The 26,126-nt window shown below is 47.3% G+C and overlaps 1 protein-coding gene across 1 annotated transcript; it reads right to left on the bottom strand.

Moving 5' to 3' along the window:
• On the bottom strand, positions 1–24,353 carry Rab12 (RAB12, member RAS oncogene family). Its single transcript, XM_052192659.1, has 6 exons — positions 23,970–24,353; positions 11,315–11,375; positions 5,521–5,659; positions 3,439–3,528; positions 2,734–2,838; positions 1–1,302 (listed from the first exon to the last, which is right to left on the bottom strand). Exons 1-6 carry the CDS (start codon positions 24,334–24,336, stop codon positions 1,189–1,191), a joined length of 876 nt encoding a protein of 291 aa, XP_052048619.1. The 5' UTR covers positions 24,337–24,353; the 3' UTR covers positions 1–1,188.
• Between the last annotated feature and the right edge of the window lie 1,773 nt (positions 24,354–26,126).

Below are 26,126 nucleotides of genomic sequence, written 5' to 3'. Positions count from 1 at the left end.
TATCATTCATAAATACAAAATTTTATTTGCACTTCATTAGTGTAGAAAGACCACGATGCTTCTCATACCACAACACTCAGGACACGCCAAGTTATTCAAATACATACTTATTTACCTTGACTAAACAAAACAGTGCAGTTTAATAAAAGATATACCAAAGATAGAGTTCACAAATTCCTTATCAGACCAGGAGAAAAAACCCTCAAGAAGAAAAAACAAAACAAAACGCGAAAACTTGAAGAACACAGTCTAGGCTTAATAGGAATAAGCTTCGCCATCAAGGGGAGAAGTTTATCATTACAAAGATACAGGATGTTTAGGCAAATGCATGTGTATTCTTTGATAGACTAAAATGTAACTCTTAAAATCCCTTTAAACAGGATTTGTGTAGGACAGCAGTGTGATTTTAAAATCTTTTCTATAGTTTCAAAAATGCTTCTTTTTCTTTTTTTTTCTTTCCTTGTGATGAAGGGGATTGAACCCAGAGCCTCATGTACACTGGACAGATGCTCAAACACTGTGCTACAATCCCAGCCCTTCGGGTCTCTATCTATTGAACCTTTTCATTCTTAAAAGCAGGTCACTGCCAATGGGAAACCCGCAGGATTCTGCAGCCATGGGATCAAGTCCATTCCAGTCCCCTATCTAGGAAACCCTCCTCACTGCACAGCCCTTCGCTGGTGGCCGTGACGGGAGCTTTGCTTTGGGCAGAGACACTCCAAACCTCGAGATGCTGCTCAGGGAAAGCAAGTAAATAAAGAAAAGGTGGCTGTCATGTCTTCCTTTTCAGAAATATCTTCAGTTTTGTAGGTTTTCGTTGAAACAGCAAGTGAAGGACCAGGTCCTCTCCTCTCGTCGGAGTGTCTGCCTTGTAGTGTAATTAACAAGGACATTTATAGTACTCGAGAAATATTACATCTTTCTTCTCTCCCATTCTTCATATTAGAAGTACTACGTCTCCCAGTGTGCATACACTAGACACTGGGGTAATGAGGAAATATAATCTGAAGGGAAGTATGTAACTTCTATAACCCGACCTTACCCAGGATTGCATATTTGCATATTTACAAGTTAGTGTATAGCTGACTTGGGTTACAAAGTGCGAAAGGAAATTGTCACATGATTGTAGTGCAGAACAGAATGGTTTCCCCTTCTAGGAACTGCTGGCACCGTCTCCAAAGTATCAAATCAACAGCATCGGACATGTGGTCTGGGTGGAGGCAGCTCTGGTGGGATCTCAGGCTCTGGTTGTAGAGAAAGGATGCTATTGGATAACTCATTTCTCAAAACATCAAGAGGCATCTAAAGGACAAGAAGAGAGCACAGATATACCTCAGTCTTGCAAGCGAAAGGAATGTTTTAAACTGTAAGCCTTTCCTTTTATGTGTATAGGTGTGTTGTCTGCGTGCCACATGCCCATTACCCAAGGAAGCCAGAAGGGGGTGTTGGGTCTCTGGTAACTGAAGTTACTGATGGTGGTGAAATGCTGGGTGGGTGCTGGGAATTGAACCTGGGTTCTCTGGAAGAGCAGCCAGTGTTGCTAACCACTGAACCATCTCTTCAGCCTTGGAAGTATTGTTTATAAGGCTCTTTGGAAGAGGCTGGGAAGCAGCTTGGTGAAAAGTATTTGCTCAGTGTGTGTGAAAAGACCAAGGTTTGGTTCCTAGCAACGTGATAGAGGCCACCATTTCCTTGCACAGAATCTACTGTAATGAAAATTTAACACGTTAATCGGTGGAGAACTGGTTCACTGTCTAAAGGAAGAAGTGCCCTCCATCAGGTGCATTAACCACCGTTCATTAGAAGCTTTGGAAGTGTGTCAGTCTGTGAGAGTCTATGGGCTGGTCCTCCTGGGGCCTCAGTGACATGTTCAGTTAGTGCTTAACAGTTAGCACTCTGTACTGAAGGTTCTACACTGCCAGATATAATGAAACTCTGAGGAAAAATACCTGGAAAAAAATAACTGTGTCTGTAATGAACATTCTCAGCTGTCATTAAGTGCCCACACTGCAGCTATTTCACGCTGTAAGCCATCTATCAATTCCAGGTGGCTTCAGGGTTCCTAGAATCACCTTTCTGGTGAACATCAAATAGTGGCTGGCAGACATCCAAAGAGACCGGTGCTGTTCAGTCAGGCTGCCCAGCATCCTCTGCAAAGGTCTCTCGCTCTCTGGAGAGAGGCCTGAGGGAAGCAAGAAGCCGTGGCTTTCTCTAAGCTAGGAAGACTGCACACTACTCTAGGTCTCCATATGAAACTTAATTCTTGTGGGAAAGAAGAAGGAAGGAAGGAAGGAAGGAAGGAAGGAAGGAAGGAAGGAAGGAAGGAAGGAAGGAAAGAAAGAAAGAAAGAAAGAAAGAAAGAAAGAAAGAAAGAAAGAAAGAAAGAAAGAAAGAAAGAAAGAAAAAGAAGCGTCACATAAACACAGTACTTCTTCACCCACAGTGCTGGAGACTGAACCTGGGCCCTCGTGACTGGTCACGGCACCGGTCTATGTACACAGTCCTGGCCAGGAATCCAGGGCCTCAGGGAAGCTAGGCAAATGCCTACCACTGAGCCACACTCCAGCTTCTCACAGTGTAAGTCACCACAGAAGGTTCTGTCTCAAGGCAAAGCCAGCAGATTGTCTATCAACCCTAAGGACTCCACACACCTGAGCAGCAGTCACCAGGGCAGCTGGCTGAGCAGGCACATCCTCCCGACCCCCTCCCCCGCCCGCCCATTTACTCTTTTACCTTTTTCAGAATATCATCAACAAGTTTCAGAAAGATCTCGTCCACATTGAAATTATCCTTGGCACTGGCTTCGCAGAAGCGCATCCCGGTTATCTGCTGTGCAAACTGAGAAGACACGTGCCTACTTTAACCACGAGGTGCCGCCTATACCGGTATGGGTGTGCCAGGCCCGGCCTCCAATAGGACCCCAGACACAAGGGTTTACCATTGGGAGGGTGGATAGGGCGGGGATTCAGGGTCTAAAAAGCCCCATTTATGCTCAAATATCAGGTTCATAGGGACAGCAAATTCCTGAAAGTTAGCAGCAATGTATGTAACAGAGCTCTTGAGACCTTTAAATCCCATCATGTTTGTAAGAGTCTAAATGAACAGTGTATCTGATACTTAAAATGTATCATTGTGTCTCCATGATTGTATCCTTAGCAAAAGCCAAGGTGGGAGGGGGAAAAAAAATCACGAAAGCAAATCTTACAATCCCAAACACTTGTTCTATAGAGAATGCCAACTTAAGTAACAATACAGTATATTTTTAATGAGCTTTTGCCCCCCCTCCCCTTTTCAAAATGGACCCAAAGAAGAAAACAGAGAGTGAACAATGGGAGGGGTGTGCCAGGCAATGACGCTCATCGCCCGCTGTGCAGCACGTGAGAGGGCGCGCTGCAGAGCCCAGGGTGCTGCCTGCTGGGTGAGCCCGCATTCACGCACCTTTTCTCCTTGCTGCCTGGAGATCTCTCTGTCTGTTTCACAGTCCAGCTTGTTTCCGACCAGGAGAAGCTCAGCGTCTTCTGAAGCATACTGTGGGATTTTTTAAAGACGTCACACACTGACAGAGAAACGCAAACTCGGGGCTCGTCACCCATTTGCTTATTGTACCTTCGCCCCACTGTCTCTGAGCACCTCCTGCGGGTGCACAGGGCTCGCAGCGGCTTAGAAAGTACTTTCTGAGAATGACCATGGCCTTGGTCTTGGCCCCAGTCACTCCTAAGACTGTTAAGGAAATGATTAAAAATGACAGGCAAAGTCATGTACTTAAAGGGGTCATCAACTGCGAAAATCAAAGGTCACCAAAATGGGTAGAGCGAAGCCCAACACATACATACAAACAAGCAAGCCTTCCCTCCTGCTCTGGAATGCTGGGTGGCACGGGAAGGCCCTCCTGAGACAGGGTTTCTCTGTGTAGCCCTGGCTGTCCTCGAACTCAGAAATCCACCTGCCTCTGCCTCCCAAGTGCTGGGATTACAGGCGTGCGCCACCACTGCCTGGCCAGATCACTCTCTTTAAACAATGTTAGTATCTCTTGAATAATTCAGCCCCTCTGTGTACTTCCAGGAAATCTGGAAGTGACGTAGCTGAGCCACACACTGTTAGTCTGTCACTAACTCTGTGCACACAAACACTTCACCCTGTAGTGCTATGAAAATGGCTTTTCTTTACATTTGTGTTGTGTGTGTGCATACACAATACATGGCGAGTCTGTGGAGGCCAGAGCACAGGCAGCAGGCTTGGTGACAAGCATCTTTACCAACCAGGCCCTCTGGTTAGCCCCAGGATGATGGCTACCCGGTCATTTTCCCAGGGATTTGAAGGTTTCTGCTTGTTTATAAGTCCTGACCCCTGACTTGGGCCTACATACAAGTCTGATGGATGGGCTTTTGATAGCGCCTTCCCCCTCGGATGAGGGTGCCTCAAGAGTTAACCACCGTCACTGCATCTGAAGAGTTGCAGAGCAGACCAGAGTCCCTCCAATCATCTCCCGACATCCTCGCCATCTGCTTCTTTATCCCATCTATCCCGAAACCATCCACAGGAGGTGTGTTTGGGACTAGGGTCTTGTTCTCCATTCACAGTCACCCTCTCTACAGAGCAGTGGAGGGAGAGGCCCACCTCTGCTCCACTCTTTTGGTTACTGAGATTCTCTGTGTAGCCCTGGCTGGCCTGGAACTTGTCAGGTAGACTAGGCTTGCCCAAATTCAGAGATCTGCCCTTCTGCTTCCAGAGTGCTGAAATTAAAGGCACTTGCTGCCACACCTGGCCCTATTTCTTATACCCTAACACAGGGTGAAGACACACACTGAAAACTTGTAAAATCAGAGGAGAACCTTTTCAAGCAGGTGTAAGACATACAAACACAGTCAGATCTGAAGTCAATCTTACACACCCTGCTTTGTGTGTGCTTGTAACACAAAGGAATTGGGAGCAAAACCTCTGAAACTGTGGTCAACTGTATCTACATGGTACTGTGATCAACTGTATACACACAGTCACATTCTAGCTGCTGTCTTCTAAAGGTGCATTTACTACATACACTTCCTAGAGGAAAACACTGTTCACATTACCATGAAGATACTGGATTTTCTTCATTCAAAATTGAGTAAGAACTCAATATTCTGTCGAAGGAAATCTCTTGTTCAAATTGAGGACCTGAAAGATGTCCACCATGCTGAGATGGCTAGACCCCTGGACCACCCATGGGCACCTTAACTGCACAGAGTGTCCACACGACCTTTCCTGTTTAGTGTAACTCTGAGGAAGCAACAGACAGAGCAGAAGGAGCGAGGATGGGCCCTGAAATCAGGCAGTCTGTGGGACTGGAAGGAAAGCCGGCTTCTGTTGCATGCTGGGTAATGTATCCCATGAGTGCTCCATCTGTAGCGAGGCTGCGGTATGGCTTAAATGACGTTCACTAAGGATGCTGAGTTAGCGAGATGCGCATGCCTGTGTGCTCTGTTCCCTTTAACAGTGAGATGCTTGCAGGCTGAAGGCTACAAAGGGGAACGTGACGCTTACCTTATCGATCATCTTCATCCACTTTGGCAAGTCATCGAACGTCTCTTTCTTGGTGATGTCATACACGAGTATGATCCCCTTGGCACTTCTGTAATAGGCTGAGGTAATGCTGTTAAATCGCTCCTGCCCTGCTGTGTCCCTAGGAAACAGCAGCAAAAATCAGTTCTCAGACCACCAAGGTAGCCAACTCCACATTCTAGTGCAAATACTTGCTGTGGACTTCTCCACCCTCGGGGACAGGATTCAGGGATATTCTCCCCTGAGCCTTACAGGTGGACGAGGAAAAGGTCAGACTGACCATTAGGAGACACAAGGTGTATCTGTGTATGGATTAACAGCTAAATTGCACAAATGGAGACAGATTACCCACTGAGATAAACAATCTTTCCAGTCTACCACGCTCCATCAGAAAGCCATAACAGGAATGTCAGGATATCAAAACTTGGGGTCATGCGTGTCTTCAAGACAACAGGGAATCGCAGTCAACCATCCCTGACTCCAGTTCCAAGGAACCTCAGGCTTTTTGACCTCCACAGGTGCCAGGCACTGCAGGGTACATGCACACACAAGCAGCAAAACACTCACACAAATAACATAAACAAGTAGTTTACAGCCGCTCTGTGCTGACGTGCAGTACGTACTTAGCTAATAACCCGTTGAATGGAACCTGTATTTCTCTTCCCCTGCTGCTAGGTCATGTGTGGTTGACATGTAGCAGCATGTAGCAGCCTTGAGGAGGAGAAAATAACTGAGTATTTAGGGCGAACGGAATAGTCATTCTAAGGACTGGTTTTCCTGCTGCCAGCATTCAGAACCAGGCACCGAAAGCAGGTCAGAGGGTGCGCTTCGGTGGGGAGTGGGAACAGAGGGTGTTTCCAACCCACCCAGGTCCCTTTGCAAGAGCAACAAGTGATCTTAACTGCAGAGCTGTCTCTCTCCTCCACAAAGGACCCGCGAGAAAAACACTGGGTGGTGATAAGATAAGCAACTTGAGGAAAGATATGGAAAATCCGTGCTCTCTCTCCACCTTCACCTCTGGGAAGAGGAAGTTTCATCGTAATGATGAGCTAATTGCTGGAAATGTGGCTTTTGCTGTCATGGGGTGGTGTTCTCATTTCTGTCTTTGCTTCTGGTACAGGCTGAAAATTTCCTGCAATTCCATTTTTCCAGTTTGGTAATACAATCTTTAAAACTATTTATTTCTAATTATGTGCATGTATGTGTACAGTGTCTGCCTGTGTACCTGAATGTGCTGTTTGAGGCTTCACACCCTGTGGGGGTAGAGGTACAGGTCTGTGTTCCTCAACCTTGGTGAAAGGGACCAGACTGTTGGTCCTCTGGAAGAGCAGTGACAGCTGGGCACAGTGACAAATGCCTTCAATCACACAACTTGGAAGGCAGACGTAGGCAGCTGGATCTCTCAGTGGGAGGCCAGCCTGGTCTACAGAGGGAGTTCCAGGACATAGGAGCCCCTTTCTCAAAACAACAACAACAACAACACAACAACACAACAACACAACCAGTTGTTGCTGTGTGTGTGTGTGTGTGTGTGTGTGTGCTCATAACCTTTGAGCCATCTTTCCAGTCCCAGTTCAAAGATTCTTATTTGCTGTCCAATACCTTCACGTACGTTAAGTGGCACTAGCTTGCAGGACAGGGAACCAACATTAATATGAAATGCTCCTCCTCTTCCAAGCAGAGGACTAAGGGAAACGTGAGGGCATCCTCAATGCCAGCTGAGACAAAACTCTTCCAGTGGTGACTGGGTCCATGGATAAAATGACGTGGTCTGCCAACCAACCTGCCAGTCCTATGTTGTCTCAAGGCAGGAGACACATTAGGAAGGCTTCAGTCTGTTTCATCACAGTAACTTGAGAGAGCTGGCTCAGCCGTGAAGACCGCATACTGTTCTTACACAGGGCCCCTGCTTGGTTCCCAGAGCTCATAGCAGGTGGCCTGCAACTGCCTAGAACCACAGCTCCGGGGGATCAGCTGAACTGCACAGGCGTCTGCCCTTATATATATACACACACACACACACACACACACACACATATATATGTATGTATGTATATATGTATATATATGTATATATATATACATATATACACATACACATTTTTAACATGTATATACACACAAAATTCAAGAAAGTGCATACTACTGGGCACGTTTTTTGTTTTAGTGACACACTGAATAGAAATACTTAAGTACTGAGAAGAAATGGTGTTTAAACACAATCAAGGAATTAAAAAGGTGGCAGAGACAATATTAAATGTTAAACCAGGGCAGACAGCTGAAGACCGGGAATTCTCGGTGTGTGAGACTCCTCAGTACAGTGTTTTCATCAGTATGACCACAAAGAATAATAAAAAAGAATTGCAGTTGTTTACAGTTCCTCTGTGGCAACCAGGGAGGGAAAGCTCTGTTGCACACACGCACACATGCACGCACGCACGCACGCACGCACCAGACCCCTTGTACCGAGCTGGTGCTCCAGCTGGTGACAGAATGGCAGAGCAGACCTCACACAAACGCATCACAACAACAACAGCCTGGGGACCACCATGGGTGCTGCATGGCAAACAGCAGACACTGCGTCCCTGCAATCTAAAGGTCCAAATGTTCCAAGACCTTTCTGGGTGTCAGCATGCCGCTGTCACACATGAGAAACTCTACATGTGACCTCAAAAGACGTAGGCGCACTAGAGTCAGTGCGAAAGACTATCTCCGAGCTTCATGTTTAGACCTGGGACCTACATCCAAGTCATTTTCATTGTACCTATGCAAATATTTTACAAACCCCAAACATTAGTAGTTTCAAGGATTTCAGATGAGAGTAGCCAATCTGTACTTTTGTTATAGAAATAATAAAAGAACAGTCTGACACTAATGCTCTCTGTACCAGCAAAATCAGGAAAAAAATTATTTCTATCACTGGGCTATTCCTCTGGCTCATTTTTTTTATGTTTTGAATAAAATATTTCAGGAGAAAGTCTTTTGAGTGTGGTGTGATTAATCAGAGAGCTGGCGTATTATAGAAATAAGATTCACTCTGAAAATCCCTTCAGGAAGAAGAGGTTGCGCTAGACTGTTAACTTGATCAGGCTGAGCAACAGCGAGGGCACTGGTGAGTCAGAGCCTCCTGTACGGGCATCTGTAGAGAGACTTCGCTGACAGCAAGCCCAGTACTGAACAAGTGATGCCACAGTGGGCTGGGTGCCCGCTCAGCCTGAATAAAGCCAGGAACACGGAGAAGGCGGGAGCGGGGCACCAACAGCTCATTCTGTTTCCTGGGCTGCTGAGATGGGAGCAAGTAGCCCCTGGCTCCTGCCACGTGTCCTTTCCACTGTGAAGACTGTACCGCCTTGAACCCTGAGCCAAGGCAGACCATTCTCTGTGGGCTGCTCTTGTTAGGTACTTTTTGACAGGAAGGAGGAGCTTCCTGACCCAACGCTGGAATAACCTAACACAAATGTGTGGTTGGCTTTTCGGTAAATCCAGAACACAACGCCACTCTTACCCAGTGACAGTCACCAGTGCCATGTCGACAGCCACAGACATTACAGGAGGGTCGAGGGAGCAGAGGGCAGTTTCTGGGGACTGCTTTCACATCTAAGAGAAAAGCGGTTTGAGGACCCTGTGTTGCTGCATACATACACACAACCGATTGCATACACCAGGCTTCCATCAGGGAAGCCAGAACTGATCAGACCCAAAGCCACTGTGAGAGAGGCCAGACATAACCAACCAAAGGGATTTTAACATTCACACAGAGCTTTAAAAAAAAGCAACCCTGGGGGCTGGAGAGAAGGCTCAGCTGTGAAGAGCACTGACTGTTCTTCCAGAGGTCAAGAGTTCAAATCCCAGCAATCACATGGTGGCTCACAACCATCTGTACTTAGATCTAACACCCTCTTCTGGTGTGTCTGGAGACAGCTACAGTGCACTTTCATATAATAATAAATAAATCTAAACACACGCACAAAAAAAGCAACTTTAGTCTCATTATACATGTGAGTGTGCCCCGGAGGCCAGGGGCTGCCACCTGTTCTAGAGCTGGAACCACTGGCAGCTGGGAGCCAGGCAAGCAGTGCAGATGTGGGGAACCAGACTCACCAGAGTATAGTTGAGACATCTCTCCAGCCCCAGGACACAGTCACCCACTCAAACCAGCTGTCACACATTCTAATATTAGCTCCATTACCCTTCTCAGGTCAAAGAACAATAGTCACAGATGCTAGTCGCAGAGGTGGACATGTCCTGAACCCTTCCAAAGCTGTCTTTAAGGAGCTTATGGTGAGAAACAACAGCTTGTGTCAGAGATTAAGATTTTATGTATATGGCTCTTCTTCCTGCATGCATATGTGTGCACTAAGTGTGTGCTTCGGGCCCACGGAGGTCAGAAGACGGTGTTGGATCCCTGGGACTGGAGTTCTAGAGGATTGTGAGCTACCTTGTGGATTCTGGGAATCAAACCCAGGTCCTTTGGAAGAGCAGCCAGCAGACTTAACTGCTAAGCATTCTCTCTCTCCAGTCCAGGAAAGATAATCTGACGGACAGCAACAAACTATACAAAGCTTGTTACCTTGTTTGTGGACTAGTGTGAGAACTATTTATGTTTTATTATCTAAGCATTTAGGCAAAACTGTTAGAAACAAAACCACAAAACCCAAGAAGCCCTTATGTGGGTTTCACAGTTGCAGATGACCAAATGAAAGTGATTACCTCAGGACGCCAGTCGAGCAAGGCTGGCTGGGCTGCAGCTGTGCCCCAGACAAGGACATGGATGAAGGATGGAGACATGCCACTAACACTCAAGCGTTAGATGACCGGTGATACCACAGATGCGGCAGCGATTAACGCGGATGAAAAGCACACACACAGACGGTGGACAGACAGTCAGAGCTCAGGGCGACCTGCCAAGAGGAGTTAGTAAGCTGAGTGTGTTGCACCAGTGTCTTGAGAACCACAATGCATTCTCCAAACAGCTGAGCCGGGCTACCACTGAAGCGCACGGGCCAGACCCTGTCCCGTCGTCCACAGAGGTGGCCAGTGACATGGCTCGGTACGTCTAGCTGCCGCTGAGGGTTGTTAATATGGAAGAGAAAGATTTAAGCACCAACTACGGTTAGAACACAGCTGGCCTGGCCTCCTGTTGCAAGGCCGAACTGAGTGTCTTCTCTCATCGGATGGGGTTTCTGGGTCCCCTTCTGGTAAGCAGAAGAGGCCCCAGTTACACAGCACCCACAAGCGAGCAAGGAAAGGCATGCCTGCCACACGCTGTCCACACCGCACCAGCACAAGGGCCCCGAGCTGCTTGTGGAGGTGATGTGGCTGACAACATGGCCACCAACATACTGGGCTCTTTTGAAGACCATGCAGCCATTTAAAAAACATAAAGACATGCCTGCCCCGCGGCAGCGCTGGGGGAAGCCAGGGCCTTGTACATGCCAAGTGGACGGGTCTAGCACTGAGCTGCATGCCAGACGCAAGGCAAAGGATGAAGCAGCCATTTCAACGATGGAGTTTGGAGACATGTCCATGAAAACACAGGCAGGGCGGCTCCCGCAGCTCTCAGGATGGTAACACGTCACCCGGTGTGCCAGTGAAAACCCGGTGTGCCAGTGAAGTGTGAAGGGAGAAGCAGCTCCCAAGAAGTGTTGTTTTTCTGATTTTAAAGGGAAGGGAACGAAGGGAAGGAGGCAGGTGAGAGGGCTCAGGGTTCGTCTTAGTAGCCAAGCTCATGGCCTGCTAAACATTCAGGGCATGACTGGGACACACTGCTACTTACCAGATCTGTAATCTAATCTTCTTCCCTCTTAGTTCTACAGTCTTGATTTTAAAGTCAACACCTGCAGAGAAAACAAAAGAAATGTGAAGCAAAACAATAAAGACAGAGTGTATCAACGAGCCCTGCTTGGGTGTAGAGCAAACAAATGAACACACACACACACACACACACACACACACACACATAGCAATAGAGACACAGTGTATCAAGGAGACCTTATGTGTGCCACTCAGAAAACACAAAGCATTGGTATGGCAAAAATTCAAAAGTGAGAGGGACCGGGGTGCCCTGGCCTCGTGTGCAGAGGCCTGCGGCTCCAGGGCTTTCTCGAGCTCCACACATAGCCTGCTACATTAATGACCCCTGATTCCAACAGCCTTTGTTTGATTGTAGAAGTTACTAATATATTAAAATTGTTAGCCCTCATGAGTGTTGGTAAGTATGTGCATAACTCAGTACATTACTGAGGAACAAATTGTTATAAAAATGTTTAGTAAGCCAGGATAGGTGGGCAGCCTCTCGGGAGGCTGAGGTGGGGCGCACTTGAGACAGGTTGGGCAACAAAGACTTCAGCACGGAAAAAGAAATCTATTCACCTGATTAACATATTCTATTTTTTTTTTTGGATTTGGTTTTTTTGAGACAGGGTATAGCCCTGGCTGTCCTGAAACTCACTCTGTAGACCAGGCTGGCCTTGAACTCAGAAATCCACCTGCCTCTGCCTCTCAGAGTGCTGGGATTACAAGTGAGTGCCAGCACTGCCCAGAAGCTTATTCTATTTTAATTTTTATTCATTTTTTAATATCGCAACCAAACCATCACATACATTTTTTCTTATTAAAGTAAGACCTGTAAGCTTCAAATAAATTAAAAAAAATATATAAATTTCCTTTGTGTATCTCATCTGATATCTTTTATAGCTATAGGAAAAAATATTTCAAGCCACACGTTTTTATAAACACAATATTTACAAGCAGAGAGACGAGATGCTCGCTCACTATGAGCACTGGAATCATTTCCCTTCTGGGTCTACTCCCCAGCTGCCTGCCAGGGCTCAGGCAGACGAGCCCAGGCAGCAAAATGTGCAGGAGGGGCACGGCCAGCACAGTGACTCTGCCTGTCCTCTGGTCATCCATTTTGGGACCTGAGGCAGCAGTGGTCAGATGAGGATCTGAGATGAACAGAAAGACATGTGACTGGCTTTAAAATTAGCAACACGAGACGTGTTTATTAGTCTGAGCTGGTGGGCAGTCCCTAGATATATGACACAGAAGTTCCGACAATATAAAATGTCACAGTAGAACAAAGGAGGTCTCCTGTGTTTCAGTTTTTCTTCTTAAATGTTTGCTATTTGTTTTGTTTGAATCAGGATCTCTGTTTACAGCCCTGGCTTCCTTGGAACTCACTCTGTATACCAGGCTGGCCTTGAACTTACAGATCCTCCCTGCTGGGATTAAAGGTGTGCACCACTACACTGGGCACAGTTCAATTCTTAGCAGCAGACTGGCAAGGCTGACTGCTTCTCTCAGGCATAGCTGCGAACCCGGGAGCAGGTCTGCGCAGTCCATGGCCTCGAGCCTCCTAAATGACTCACTCCAGGGGGCCGTTCCTCAAAGCCACACCTTGGAGGGACGACCACATGCAAGCTCTGACTATTCAGAGGCACATCTCGGTGACAAACTTTACAATAGTAACCTCAAAATGTCCGATGCCAATTACAGAACAAATTCAAGGTGCCATGAATGTTTCATTTCACTTTTTAAATATTAAACTACGAGCTGGAGAGATGGCTCAGTGGTGAAGAGCCTGTGACTGCTCTTCCACAGGTCCTGAGTTTTAATTCCCAGCAACCACATGGTGGCTCACAACCATCTGTAACGGGATCTGACGCCCTCTGCTGGGGTCTATGAACAGTGTACTCATATGTACATAAGTAAGTAAACCTTTAAAAAATTACTTACTTGCTATTTATTGTGTTTGTGGCATCTGAGGGGTGGTAGGGTGGGGTCAGAGGATAATTTGCAGGAGTTCATCTTCTGTACAGCATGGCTACCAGGGGGAGGTCATCAGCCTCCAAGGCGGGCCCTCACATGCAATCACGGTCCAAGGCGGGCCCTTACGTGCTCGCAGTCACCTTCCAAGGCGGGCCCTTGGACAGTCACCCTGCCAGCCTCTTTGATTTTACTTTCCCCACACTTCAAATGAATTTGTTTTCAGAATCTGAGTTCATGGAGATGTAACGTTGGTAATTTTGTTCTTTTACCAAAGAGAATTGGCCAGTGACATTATCTCTCCTGAGCTCTGCTTCCAGTCATGACAGAAAGAACCCCTCAGGGGCCAGCATGGGCTGTCTGTGTCCTGGGGATGCAGTTTTCTTTGCTATGTCATGCTAGACCTGCTGTGTCCCATGTTCTCCATGCTTTCTCTACTAGCTTGAAAAACCTGCCTGTCTTAGCAGTCTTCCACGAGGATCATGTCTCTAACCATGAAGTTTAATGAACGAAAACAAAAGGCTCAGCATTAATACTCAGGAGGAGGAAATGTGGCTGGGTATCAGATACTGAACAGGACAAGGAAGCGGTTCAGCCACCTAGAAGAACTGAGTGTGCGCACAGAGTAACCACAACCACAACCACAGTGACAGAAAAGTTCCTGTGTATTTAAGTGGCTAAATCTCTAAGTGTATGAATCAGGACTGTGACAGAACAGTCCTGTTGCAGTGAAGTGGCTAAATCTCTAAGTGTCTGAATCAGAGCCGAAACATGGCTAAGAGCCGCTGCTGCTCTCAAAGAGGAGGACCCAGGTTCAGTTCCCAGCACATGCGGCAGCTCACAACTTCCTGTAACTCCAGTTCCAGGAGATCTAATGCCCTCTTCTGACCCCAGTGGGGGCTGTGTGCACACAGCGCACATATGTGCTGCAGGCAAAACCATTCATAGTCTAAAATAAGTAAATCTAAAAACAAAACAGAACCAAAAATAAATAAAAACTGTCCCCTTTAAATAAAACAGCCTGCACTGTTTCTTCTAACAGCTCCAAGTAGCTTGTAATGATTGGAAACTTAATCCAACCTATGGCTTGGACACACATCTTTGTATTAATACAAGTATTCCATTTCTAGAAACCTCACCTCCCAAGTATAAAATGACTCCATATTGTGTATCTGTAGCATTTGCATGCCACAGAAATGGTAATGGTCCTTAATGAATCACAGCAAGCCATCAACAGTCTCAAATGTTTACAGGAGCTTTAGGGACAGTCAGCGGAGGCAGGAGTGGAGAACTCTACTCAAAGGCCCAAGAGCCTGCCACCCCGTTGAGAACAGTTTCTCGGAGGCTTCTTGATTAATGGGCAAGCAACATCCTGGATACACTACTCTTCAGGTTAATGGGGACAGTCCCTGCCCCCAAAGCTGGGTCACACTGATCCACATTAACAGGCCACGCGCTTGGCAACAAAGTGTCTTCGCCTGCCATGCGCTCTTAGAGAACCGTCTTGTCTGCCCAGAAACCTTTTAAATCCTAGATTTCCCGAGGAACCTTTCCCGACCACACCTATCCCTCTCCTCCCCCAGTTCCTGCTCCTGTGCTCTTCCTGCCCTTGAGAGCATCTTTCTTTTTCGGCCTTATCCACAGCTGTGTATTCCCAACGACCCAGAATCCTTGGCTTCCTGCCCAGACTCACAGTTAGCCTCTCTTCTCCATTAAATGCTGTGTATTCAAGGAGAAAAGCTGACTAATTTAGGAAAAATCAGGGATATCGAGGACTGACCCATTTGTTTTTAAAGAGGCAAAGGGGCCAGCTGTGAATGGAAGCTGCAGATATGAACACCTGTGCGCCGTGTGTGTGTGTGTGTGTGTGTGTGTGTGTGTGTGTGTGAGCGGACACATTTGTCTTCCTATAACTGCATAAAGGACAGGCAGCTGTACCAGACTGCGCACACTCAGCCCACTGATCTCTATGGTAACAAATTACTTACCCCATCACTTCCATGGAGTGGTTAGCCCCTGAGTAGATGACTCCGGTAACAGGGACCCACATTTAAGCTTCCAGTTGTTTAGAAATCTTCTGAAAATAGTTTAGCAATGCTTCCAGAAAGGACTCGGCTTATAGGGCTAGGTTCCCTATCCCAATGCCAATATGCGGTCTCAGGTACGATGGCTCGGGCTCAACCTTCGTTTGTTTTAGCAGCAATGACAGTTATATGTCCTATCTGGTGCCTTGCACCCAAGGCATCCTGTGCTCATGGTTGTAGCCCAGTCAGCTGGGCACTGCCGTGTCACCCTGCAGGGGACATCGGATCAGAGACAGGAAGGGTAAGTGATAGACCCTATGCTTACACAACAGCAGAGTCCAGATTCAAGGTCACACTTGTGTACACAACACAAGGTTGTTATAAGATCAGATGGGTGAGAAGGTACGTGCTGTGGTCTGTAAATGGCCCATTATCATCACATCGCGTCATGAGCTTCGCTTTGCTTCCTCCTGGGTGGCCTTTCTTAGCAGAAGGAATTGTTGTCTGGGAAGGCCAGAAGGAAAAACATTTCCAAAACATTGTTTCTTTTGCTGGGCCCTAAGAAGTTACAAAATGAAAAGAGCAGACATACACAGACTCCTCTCTCTCTTCACATTCCTTTCCTGTCCAAAGAAGAAATAACCCCGGGCCCCAGGTCTTTGATAACAGGCAGCCTCCCTGCTTCCCTGTCCAGTAGATCGCCTTGCTTATCTGCCAACCCAAGACCTTAGCCTAACCCTAACCCCTAACCCAGACCCAACATTAACACAGCGATGGAGTCTGGGGCTCTGAAACAGGTCTCTGTGTAAAATGGTTGTGACACTGCAGCTTGGACATAGTACTTAGACAGCCGCTTTGGACATTATATCCCTGCACTGACAGTGAGAGACTAAGACCTGTGTCAAGACCATAGAGGCAAACCTAATGGTGGGTGGGAGGCACTAAGTGTGGGACAGACGCACAGCTCTACTACTGTTAATGGAACTGTGTCTTCCCGCCCAAGCTGCGTGGCCCAGGAGAAGAGTGAGGGGGAGCAGAGCCTGCACCCGCCAAGGAGAGGGAGCCGGGGCTAGCTGCCTCCAGACCTGCAAGGTAACATTGTATCCGCCCCAGAAACCATCTTATGCCCGAAACCTCATGGATTTGGCTGACTTTTCTTCCCTAAGCTATGTTACTGTGAAGATTCAGTAAAACTAAAAATAATATTCTAATTATGAAATCTTGTGATCATTTCTGAGAAAGACACCATTAAAGAGCAAAACTGGGGATGCGGGAGGGCTAGACAGATGGCTCAGTGGTTTAAGAGCACTGGCTGCTCTAAAGGAGGATCCAGGTGTGGTTCCCAGCATCTGCATGGTAATTTGCAACCATTTGCGACTACACTTCAAGGGGACTAGTCAACTTTTTCTGGCCTCTGCGGGTATTGCACACAGGCGCTGCAGAGACATACTTGCAGGCAAAACACCCACACAGGTAAAATAAATCTTTAAAAGTGTGTGTGTGGGGAGGAGTGTAAACAGACCATGCTTCGTTACAGAAGCTCACTGGGCTGTGAGGTAAACAATCGCTTTCTTCCCTCTGATGAAGAGGCTGTGGACAGCACAGGTCTGCTGCAGCTCTGCCTTCCCTTTCATTCTGGCCAGCTAGAGCGACCTCACAGCCACGGAGACACAGCATAGGAAGGCGGGGATTGCTGAGTGCCCACACCTCCTGGAGGGAGTTCTGTTTTCTCTTTCAAGGAAGTAGACAAGAAGAAACTCAGAAAATGATGCCCCTCCCTTCCTTTAAGCAAAAGGACCAAGAACTAAGCATCCTGGTGTTTGCTGTGTTCCAGTTCTGCTCTAAGAGCCTAATGTGGGCTGTTCATTGTATCCCTTTAGTGAACTTTATTATGCACAAGTAAATGAAACCTGATACCAGTAGATGTCTGATGCTTTTTGTGCTACAGACCATGCCAGTTCTTACTTCAGAGAGGAGGGTGGAAACAGTTGGGGAAAGGCAGGAGCTCCTCCAGTGTTACCGCTGCCCAGTACAGGCCCAGTGAGGCAGTTCACCCGGACTGCGCCCAACACCTGGTATTTCTTACTCTACCGCATACACTGTTAGCATCTTTAAAAGACACAGATTTCCTGGCAGTTTCTGCATTTATAGTATTTATATGGAAAACAGCATGACAGGTACCTAATAAGCCCGTTTATTCCTACATCATGAACCAGGGAGAGTAGAAGGTCCCCCCAACCCACACTTGCATCTTTTCATCATTGCTGGGCGGTGGTGGCATACGCCTTTAATTCCAGCACTTTCTGGAATTAAACAGAGACAGGCAGATTTCTGAGTTTGAGGCCAGCCTGGTCTACAAAGTGAGTTCTAGGACAACCAGGGCTACGTAGAAAAACCCTGTCTTGAAAAACCAAAAACAAACAAAAAAACAAAAAGAAAAGATTATTGGCTTCCAATTTTATTTTAGTTAACAGCAGGAAAGAACTAAGTTCTTATTCTACAAAAGTATGAAGGGGATGGAAACATCACCGGGTTCTGGCAGAGGCTTCTCTCCATTAAGAAGGGCTAGGAGCAGGAAGGCTCCCACGCCCACCGCCAGAGGCCCACTGGAGCTTGTCTCACTTGTAGTAAGCGTAGGGGCACAAGGGCTGGAATCAGCAGCCTGTCAGAGTCAGACTGAGGAGGTCGGACAGGGAGACCTTTGGGCCACACATACACTGCTCCTGTTAGGTCTGTATTGTTGCTTCCTGGCTTTCCAGGACTAAGTAACAACATAAGCACACTCAATTAGGGAGCTGGTCTGTATGTGGTTTTGTTTTCCAAGTGTTTTTCCAACATCAAAGCTGTACAGCAGAAAGAAAACAGATAATCAATCAGTTTCCTCTCTCTGATGAAAACCGACAGCTCTCGCCTCCTCCTTACACTGGACTGCCACTCTCTGTGACACATCCCCGCTGAAGGGATAAGCCAGGTGTTAGCTATTTAGATGGTTCCCAGAACGGTCTGATGTGGATACACAGAACCCCTCAAAAATACCTGCTTAGTGACTATTGTACAACGCCATGTTTTCTTTCCTGGGTCAAGCCGACACTTTTTTGGAACAACTTATCTATGCCTGGTCAGTAAACCATCTCTCACCTATCATTCTCAAAGGAGCCTCTCCTCTTCTCCAGCCAGTTCCAGGGCTTCCAACAGCCTGCTTCTGGCTGACTCCACAGGCTGCCACAGAGGCCATCTCTACTCTGACCCCTACCACTCACAATAAAACTTTGCCTCTCCAGTGTGAGAAGCAGAAACAAAAGGGAAGTTCTGGGGCCAGGTCTAACCAGGCTTTTATTTTCCCTATACAGCTGACTCCCAAATCTAGATCCTTTCTCTGAAAGATAGCTTTCAGGTAGATAGACAGATGACCAGGTGTCACAACTCAGACATTGCACACGCCTGTGTGCTTACACTAACCCCCTTAAATAAACCCAACCACAGCCTACTACTCCTGGGCAAGTGACCCAAACCTCAGTTTCTCTTGCTCTCCCTTCTCCGAGGTGTCATGGCATTTCACTCTGGCAGGGATGGGGTAAGTTGGGAGGCCGTGCTGTTCTTCCGATGCTTGGGAAAGGAATTATGGGCTTTCTTCCCTAATTCTCTGTCTTTCTGTTTCATTTTATGTGCGTGGGTGTGAATCTGTGGCTCACAGGCTTGCCTGGTGCCCTCTGAGGTCAGAAGGGGGGGCACACGATCCTCTAGGCTGGAGCTGTATACAGGTGGCTGTAAGCTGCCACGTGGGTACTGAGTACCGAACCCAGGCCCTCTGGAAGAGCAGCCAGTGTCTTGACTGCTGAGATAACTCTCCAGACTCCCCTCCCCACAATTCTTAGCACATTGGTCATGGTTTGGAAGACCATACTAAGAAGTGCAAACACAATAAAATCAGCTTAGAGTTGTTTCTGTTTTTCAACTTAGAGTTTTAAGCTAGCGTAGTCCGTTCACCTTGAGTTTTCTCACCCAAACTTCATGTGTTGGCACGTGACTTTAATCCCAGCACTTGAGAGGCAGAGGCAGACAGATCTTTGTAAACTAACTAGAGGCTAGCCTGGGACCACAAAGCCAGGATAGCCACTGCAGAGAAACCCTGTCTTGAAAAACAAGTCCCAGACTAAAGAGCAGAGCAGCCAAGTTCTTCCATATGCATTCTGAAACTTCTAGGTGAAGCTACACATCTACGCTGACATTTCTAGGCAAGCCACATAGCCATTTCTGCAGGGACTCAGTCATTCACCTGTTTTATGGACCCTCAATTCTGTTGTCAGTTTAAGTACTCCAGCCTAGCCCTAGTAGCTAAGGCACACACACTCCTGCATGAACTATGGAGGACACCCAGGAAGGTTATCTACAAGGTTGGTCGCCCACAAGGACTGTGGCCAATCAGTTAGCATGGCCTCTCTAAGTACCTAGCTCTCTTCTGAGACCAGGCTTCAGAACTTAACTCAGCAGTGCATAGCGGGGCTGGGAGGCTTTAAGTATTGCTGCAGAGGTCAGAGGTCCTCAGAGGGAAATTCAAAGAGCTTGAAATCTGCTATCTGATCTTTCCCAGTTTTTTCCATCTTCTTCATTCTCATCCCCCACACCCTTCTTTCTTTCTCTTTTTCTCTCAGCTGGCGATGGGGGAATTTTAAAATGTATTTACTTGGCAAAATAAAAGAACTAATGATCCCACGGCGGTGTCTAGCATTTTAAAGGGCGAACGATACTGTCCAGGAACAACAGGATTCTGCTTTAGACAGCTTTACATCAATTTGCTTGTGTTCCAAAAGTTTTAGAACACTCTCATATACCCAACGAGATGACAGAGACTGGACTTCAGTCTAAACACGACACATACCTTATAACGATTGCAGGAAGGTCATTTAGTGCAGTAGTTTAGGGCAGTGTCTGACTGCCTGGAGCTGGAGTAACAGACAGTTCTGACCCGCCTCCTGTGGGTGCTGGGACCCAAGCACTGGGCTTCTCCAAGAGTAGTGACACTTAACCAACCATTGAGCCTCCCTCCAGCCCCCAAATAAACACATTTTAATTGTTTAAAAAAAAAAGCTATACTTTTCTTTAAAAATATTTTTTCTTTCCAATTTATTTATTTTATTTATTTTATTATTTTTTTTACATGCATTTTGCTTGCATGTATGTCTGTGCACCACATGTGTGCCTGGTGCCTGAGAAGGTGGTGAGCTTCCATGTGGGTATTGAAAATCAAACCTCAGTCCTTTGCAAGAACGGGTGCTCTTAACCACTGAGCCAACTCTCTAGCCCTGAGCTATACTTTTTAAAAAGTTATTTATACTAAGTTAAGGGGATCCAGTACAAGGAAGACAGATCAGAAATTCAGCACAGTCTCTGTTATCTTCCACAAAGAAAGTGACCATGTGAACTCACACATACCTAGGGAGTTACAGCATGTAAAGTATGTTTACAATAACACAGGTCTCTAGGGGAGGAAAGTGGATCAGTATGTCAGACACTGTCTAGGCCAGCCATTCTCAACCTGTGGGTCAAAAACCCTTGAGGGTTAAATGACCCTTTCAGGGGGTCGTCCTGAATATCAGAGATCTTGCATATCATGCTTGTTTATACTATGATTCATAATGGTAGTAAAAATACAGTTATGAAGTAGCAACAAAAATAATTTTATGGCTGGGGGGGGTCACCACACCATGCGGAACTGTCTTCAAGGGTCACAGCATCAGGAAGGTTGAGAACCACTAGTCTAGGCAAAGAAGAAACTAGAAAGGCAGACACTGAAGTGAGCTTCAGCTCAGATGGGTGCCAACGTCTGTGGCAAACAAGTTTTCTCTCCTTTCTGTCTTCATAAAGCTGCCCCTTTATTAATTATTAATAACCAGCGCCCAGCTGATTATTCCAGTTGTGTCAGACTAATTCAATTCTGCAAATACAAATTTATTTGAAAAATCACGATAATTTCCATTAAATAATTTAAACACTGTAGCTTTTCATATCCTGGTGAATTCTATGGGTTTTTAAGCCCAATATGCCCTGATTATTAATCATAACAATAAAGATATCAATGTCTCACCGATTCAAACTTTACACTCATCTATCTCCACGGATCCCTAGGGAGTTCCACCATTTCTTGTTACCCAAGATCCACAGGTGTCCATTCCCTGTCTGAGGTATGTTTCAGGAGCCCCGCCTTCCATCCTCTGATTGACAGTTGCCATGTGACCCACCTTGGTATACACTCGCTCGGGGACTGTGCTTCCTTCCAGAAGCAGCCTTGACCCAGTAAGGAAAACATCAGGGAAGACACTCTTAGTGAGGCTCTTTGTATTAGGATGAGAAGGAACTAGAAAACAGGTCACACACAGGTAGCTACAAGGCTAGACCACACCCAGGGTCATTTTTAAACAGTATTTTCTAAAGGAGCTTAAGGAATGAACTTGGCTCCACAGCCTTCAGCAGGAAGGAATCCTCTCACAAGCCCTGGGCCCCAGCCAGGAGGCGTGTGCTTTAAGCACAGTCTGTGCTTCCCTAAAGCACTATAATCTGGCTCATGCTGGAGCCACTTGCACACTGAGCTAGGCTTCCGCATTACCCCACAGGCAGCACAACTCCCAACACACAGCAGGTGCTCAACAAACTGAAGGCTCCCAGGGGGGGGGGAACAACTCAGAGGTAGGCGCTGAAGAGGCACCTGTTAGCATTTAGTGTCTTCAGGCTTTCATTAAGCTATGGTTACCATCTTTCTCTGAACTCCCCACAACAACAAACACTTATTGAAATTAATTACTTTAGGCTTCATAGGAAGTAAACAAAAACATCCAAGGAAAAAATGCAACCACCCTCAGTGTGGGGAGACACCATATATACATATAATACACATATACATATATACATATATCCTAACGTATGTAAGGAGGCCTGTTTCCGCTCATTTCCAGATAGTCTACTTAATCCCCCGAGGACTCAGGCTAGTTTCACTTTGCCAACCAGGGGAAAGCTCACTGGGTGGGACCACAGTTTCTCAGGAGGACAGGGCAGGTCTCCAAGCACCCAGTTCTATGTGCTGTCCTAAAGAACAGCTCTTCCCCCCCCCCCCAGGGCTGTTATCTGACTTCCCTTCCGCATTAAATAGAACCATTTTCCTTTCATCTTTGCATATGTAAGTGTGGGACCATAAACGACTGGTAATTCTCAACTGCATTCAAGCCCACCGCACTTATGTCAGAAACAAACAAAACAATATAAGCCTCATTTCCTGGTTAATAACTCCCTGTATACTCTTAGGATCCAAGATTGGATATCTGCAGTGGGTATAATTACGTTACTGGGTTCTAATAACATGTCCCCAAGACAAACATTTAAAAAACAAACAGGGTGGAAGAAGCATAAATATTTCCAAAATGGTCTGTTAAAAAAAAGAGGCATTAAGGGGCATATTCAAAAAGGAAATTTAAGTCAGTGTGAAAACTGGAGTTTAATTTTCCTGTAAGTACTTAGAATCCTACCCGACAACTTACCAATTACAATCTAAATAGAGTCCCTAAAATCCTCTACAGAATTCTCATCTCAAAACGGGAACCATCAGTGATTACAACGGAAAATATGTGTATTAGTATTTGGCTTTTCAAATCTCTAAGCTGCGATTTTGTTTGCTTTATCTCTCGACATAGCCCTGGCTGTCCTGGAACTCACTGTGTGAGTCCAGGTTGGCTTCTGACTTGGAGATCCACCTGTCTCTCCGGAGCTGGAATCGAGAGCTATATCTTTTGATTCTCTGTCCTGCTTATCCAGTTTCTTTTACATGCCACCCCAAATGAGAGTTTCCCACGCTTTTCCATGGGCACAACTGTTTCCCATAACCCCGACAAACCTCTGTCAAACCCTGTCAATGCAAAGTTACTAAAAACATTCACAGAAGAAGGTAACCAGAGTGTTACCTATGGATTTCCCGGTAATTCACCGACCTCCGGTGGGTGCCGGGGAATCGTCCTCATTTTGCCTTTCCACCCGGTTATTTGAGGTCAAGGATAAACACAGCTGAAATCCCTTTGCCCTACATTTGTACACAAAACAAGAAAGAAACCGGAGTGTAGCTTTAGCGCGAAAGGTCTCTGCAGTAAGCTTCTTTTCAGTAAACCATGAAAATAGACGAAAAATGAGAAAGCAAACCCTGGTCCATCCCTCCAGCCAGCAAAGCTGCGAGGTTCGGTCTCGCTTCGGATGGTGACCCCGGGGCACTGCACCGGTGGGTGGCCCTTCGGCTCTACTTTCGGCTCACAAAGCCATTTTCCTGGGCGAGCTGGAGTAACGGACCGGGAGTTTCCGCGGATGCATCACCCGGACCTTATGACCGGAGAAGGCTCCGAGAGGGAATGTCCCGGTTCTGGGGGTCGGACACCCGCGGAAAGGTCACGGAAACACTCGTTCTGGCCTCAGGAGAGGGTCAGGCTTCTACGGGGACCCGGGCTGTACCCGGCTCAGATGCCAGATGCGCCCACTACGGGAATGCCCGGGCACCCGCGGAATGGCTCGGCGTGGCCCCGGGAGAGAGTCAGAGCTCCCCCGGGGACGGGGACCGGGCTCGGGTCCCGACCTCCCCCAGGCCCACCCGCCACAGGCCCGGCGTACCCACGGTGGACTTGCAGGCCTCGCAGAAAGTGTCATCGGTGAAGCGCTCCATCAAGCTGGTCTTGCCCACGCCGCGGGAGCCGATGATGATGACCTGCAGCTTGAAGTCCGCCGGCCTGGGGGGCTGCTTCCTCCGGCGGGCCTGGCCGCCCGACAGCGCCGGGGAGACCGCGCCCAGGCCGCCGCCCGCGGGCCGCCGGTGCAGCGCGGCGCTCGGATCCATGCACGCATACGGCTCGCGCTCGGGCCGCCGTCCGCGCGCCCCGGGCCCCCGCGCACCCTCCACCCGCTCCGCGCCGCCGCCGCCGCCGCCGCCGCCGGGAGTCGAGGAAGGGAAGCAGCTCCTCCGCAGCAGCGGCAGCAGCATCCCGGACCGGGAGGGGCAGGAAGCGCAGGCGCGGAGCCACGCGGGACTGGAGCGCGCCCCCTGTCGGCCGGAGGACCGAGCCGTGCGCTCCTCTCCGTGGGGTGTATGTATGTGTGTGGGTCGCTCTCGGTTACCTCGGTCCCCCTTGGCCCTCCCCCCTCCGCGCACTTTCACTCGTGATTTACCCACACCGTGCACAGTTCTCAAGAACCACACACTTCTTTTTAGTAGCCGGTTCCGGGAATATGTCTCAGAGTGCATGTAGCCTGTGATCACCATCTGGAACTGAGGGTGTTCTGGGTGCCCGAGGGTCCCCGAACTGGCCCACACGGGGTTAGGGTGTAAACGCCACTTTGGAGGAAGCCCACGCACCTTGGCAGGGCCGTAGCTCTGCGTGCACTTTTCCTGTGTGGGGCCCCGAGGAATCAGCTATCTTAACTGGGTTGCTGTCTTCCTCAGACACTTGAGTTACAGTCCATAAATTCAGGAAGTGATATGCACCTTAGGGGAAGCCAGCAGGTAAAAACTCAGATGACAAGCGACCTAAACTCCGAAGGTTTAGGTATTGACGTAGGTGTGTTCTTTTGCCATTTCTACTTGAAAGTATTTACGGCTACTGAAGCTTGCCAGGGATTTATTTAGCAAATTCCTCGGTGTGAACTTGAGCACCTCAGAACACAGGGTTCTAAACATGATAGGAGCTGGCATGCTTGCGAAGAATGACCACGCTACTCACCAGATTTCAGCCGTATTTAGAACTGGGTTTACTGACACATAATGCATGCGTTTTGCTATGGACACAAAGTTGAAGAAGTCACAATGTTGCAAAAGTAAACACAACTGGATTTTAAAGGAATTTTATAGCCCATCCTAAATCATTTTTTTTTCCCCTTAGAGATACTGGGGATAGAACTGAGAGGCTCACATAGGAATGAAAAGGCTCTTTTTAGATAATGGTAATTGACGCAAAAAACATCAATACAAACTAACAACAAAGCAATAAGCCACATAGCCAGTTGCAAATCCCAAAGGACAATATAAATGTAAGGAATTCAACTTGTTCCTAATAGACAGGTGACTCTGCCATGGTTTGTGAGGCTAGATACCCTGGCATCCAAAATACTACCTCTTCCCCTATAAGGCAGGTCTGTAATTTATTAGAACAGTGAATGTCTTTTTTTATTTTTTTAAAGATTTATTTATTATATGTAAGTACACTGTCACTGTCTTCAGACACTCCAGAAGAGGGCATCAGATCTCGTTACAGATGATTGTGAACCACCATGTGGTTGCTGGGATTTGAACTCAGAACCTTCAGAAGAGCAGTCAATGCTCTTAACCATTGAGCCATCTCTCCAGCCCCGAACAGTGAATGTCTTAAATGGGGAGTTTGGAGAGAAGTTCACAGGACTCAGGGTCCATGTTTGTTTGCGGCTTTGAGTGGGTTATCAAGGTCACTCCAAGGTGCTGCCGCACTGACAGCTTTGGCACACACCAGAAATCCAGTATTACAGGGATGAAAGAATGGAGGAGTGGGTGAGGGAACTAAGTCACCACAGATAACTGTATAAATAAAGGTGGTTGGCTTCACGCTCACTCTTAAGCCCAGTCTGTGTAATAAAAGGGGTGCTCTCATATCCTGCCTTACGATTAGTTCCCCATCATTCCAAAGGCTCCAGTTGATGGTACCTTACCCAACATGGAAGAAACCTGGTCCAGGCTGATCTGTGAGACCAGAATCCAGGGTCTCCGCTGTAGAAAAGGTAGACGCTGAAGAAGAAACTCCAGGG

Source organism: Apodemus sylvaticus, chromosome 9 (assembly GCF_947179515.1).
Source record: "Apodemus sylvaticus chromosome 9, mApoSyl1.1, whole genome shotgun sequence".
NCBI classification, from domain to species: Eukaryota; Metazoa; Chordata; class Mammalia; order Rodentia; family Muridae; genus Apodemus; species Apodemus sylvaticus.
Note: the sequence above shows the minus strand (reverse complement) of the source record. Positions and strands in the feature narration are given on the sequence as shown.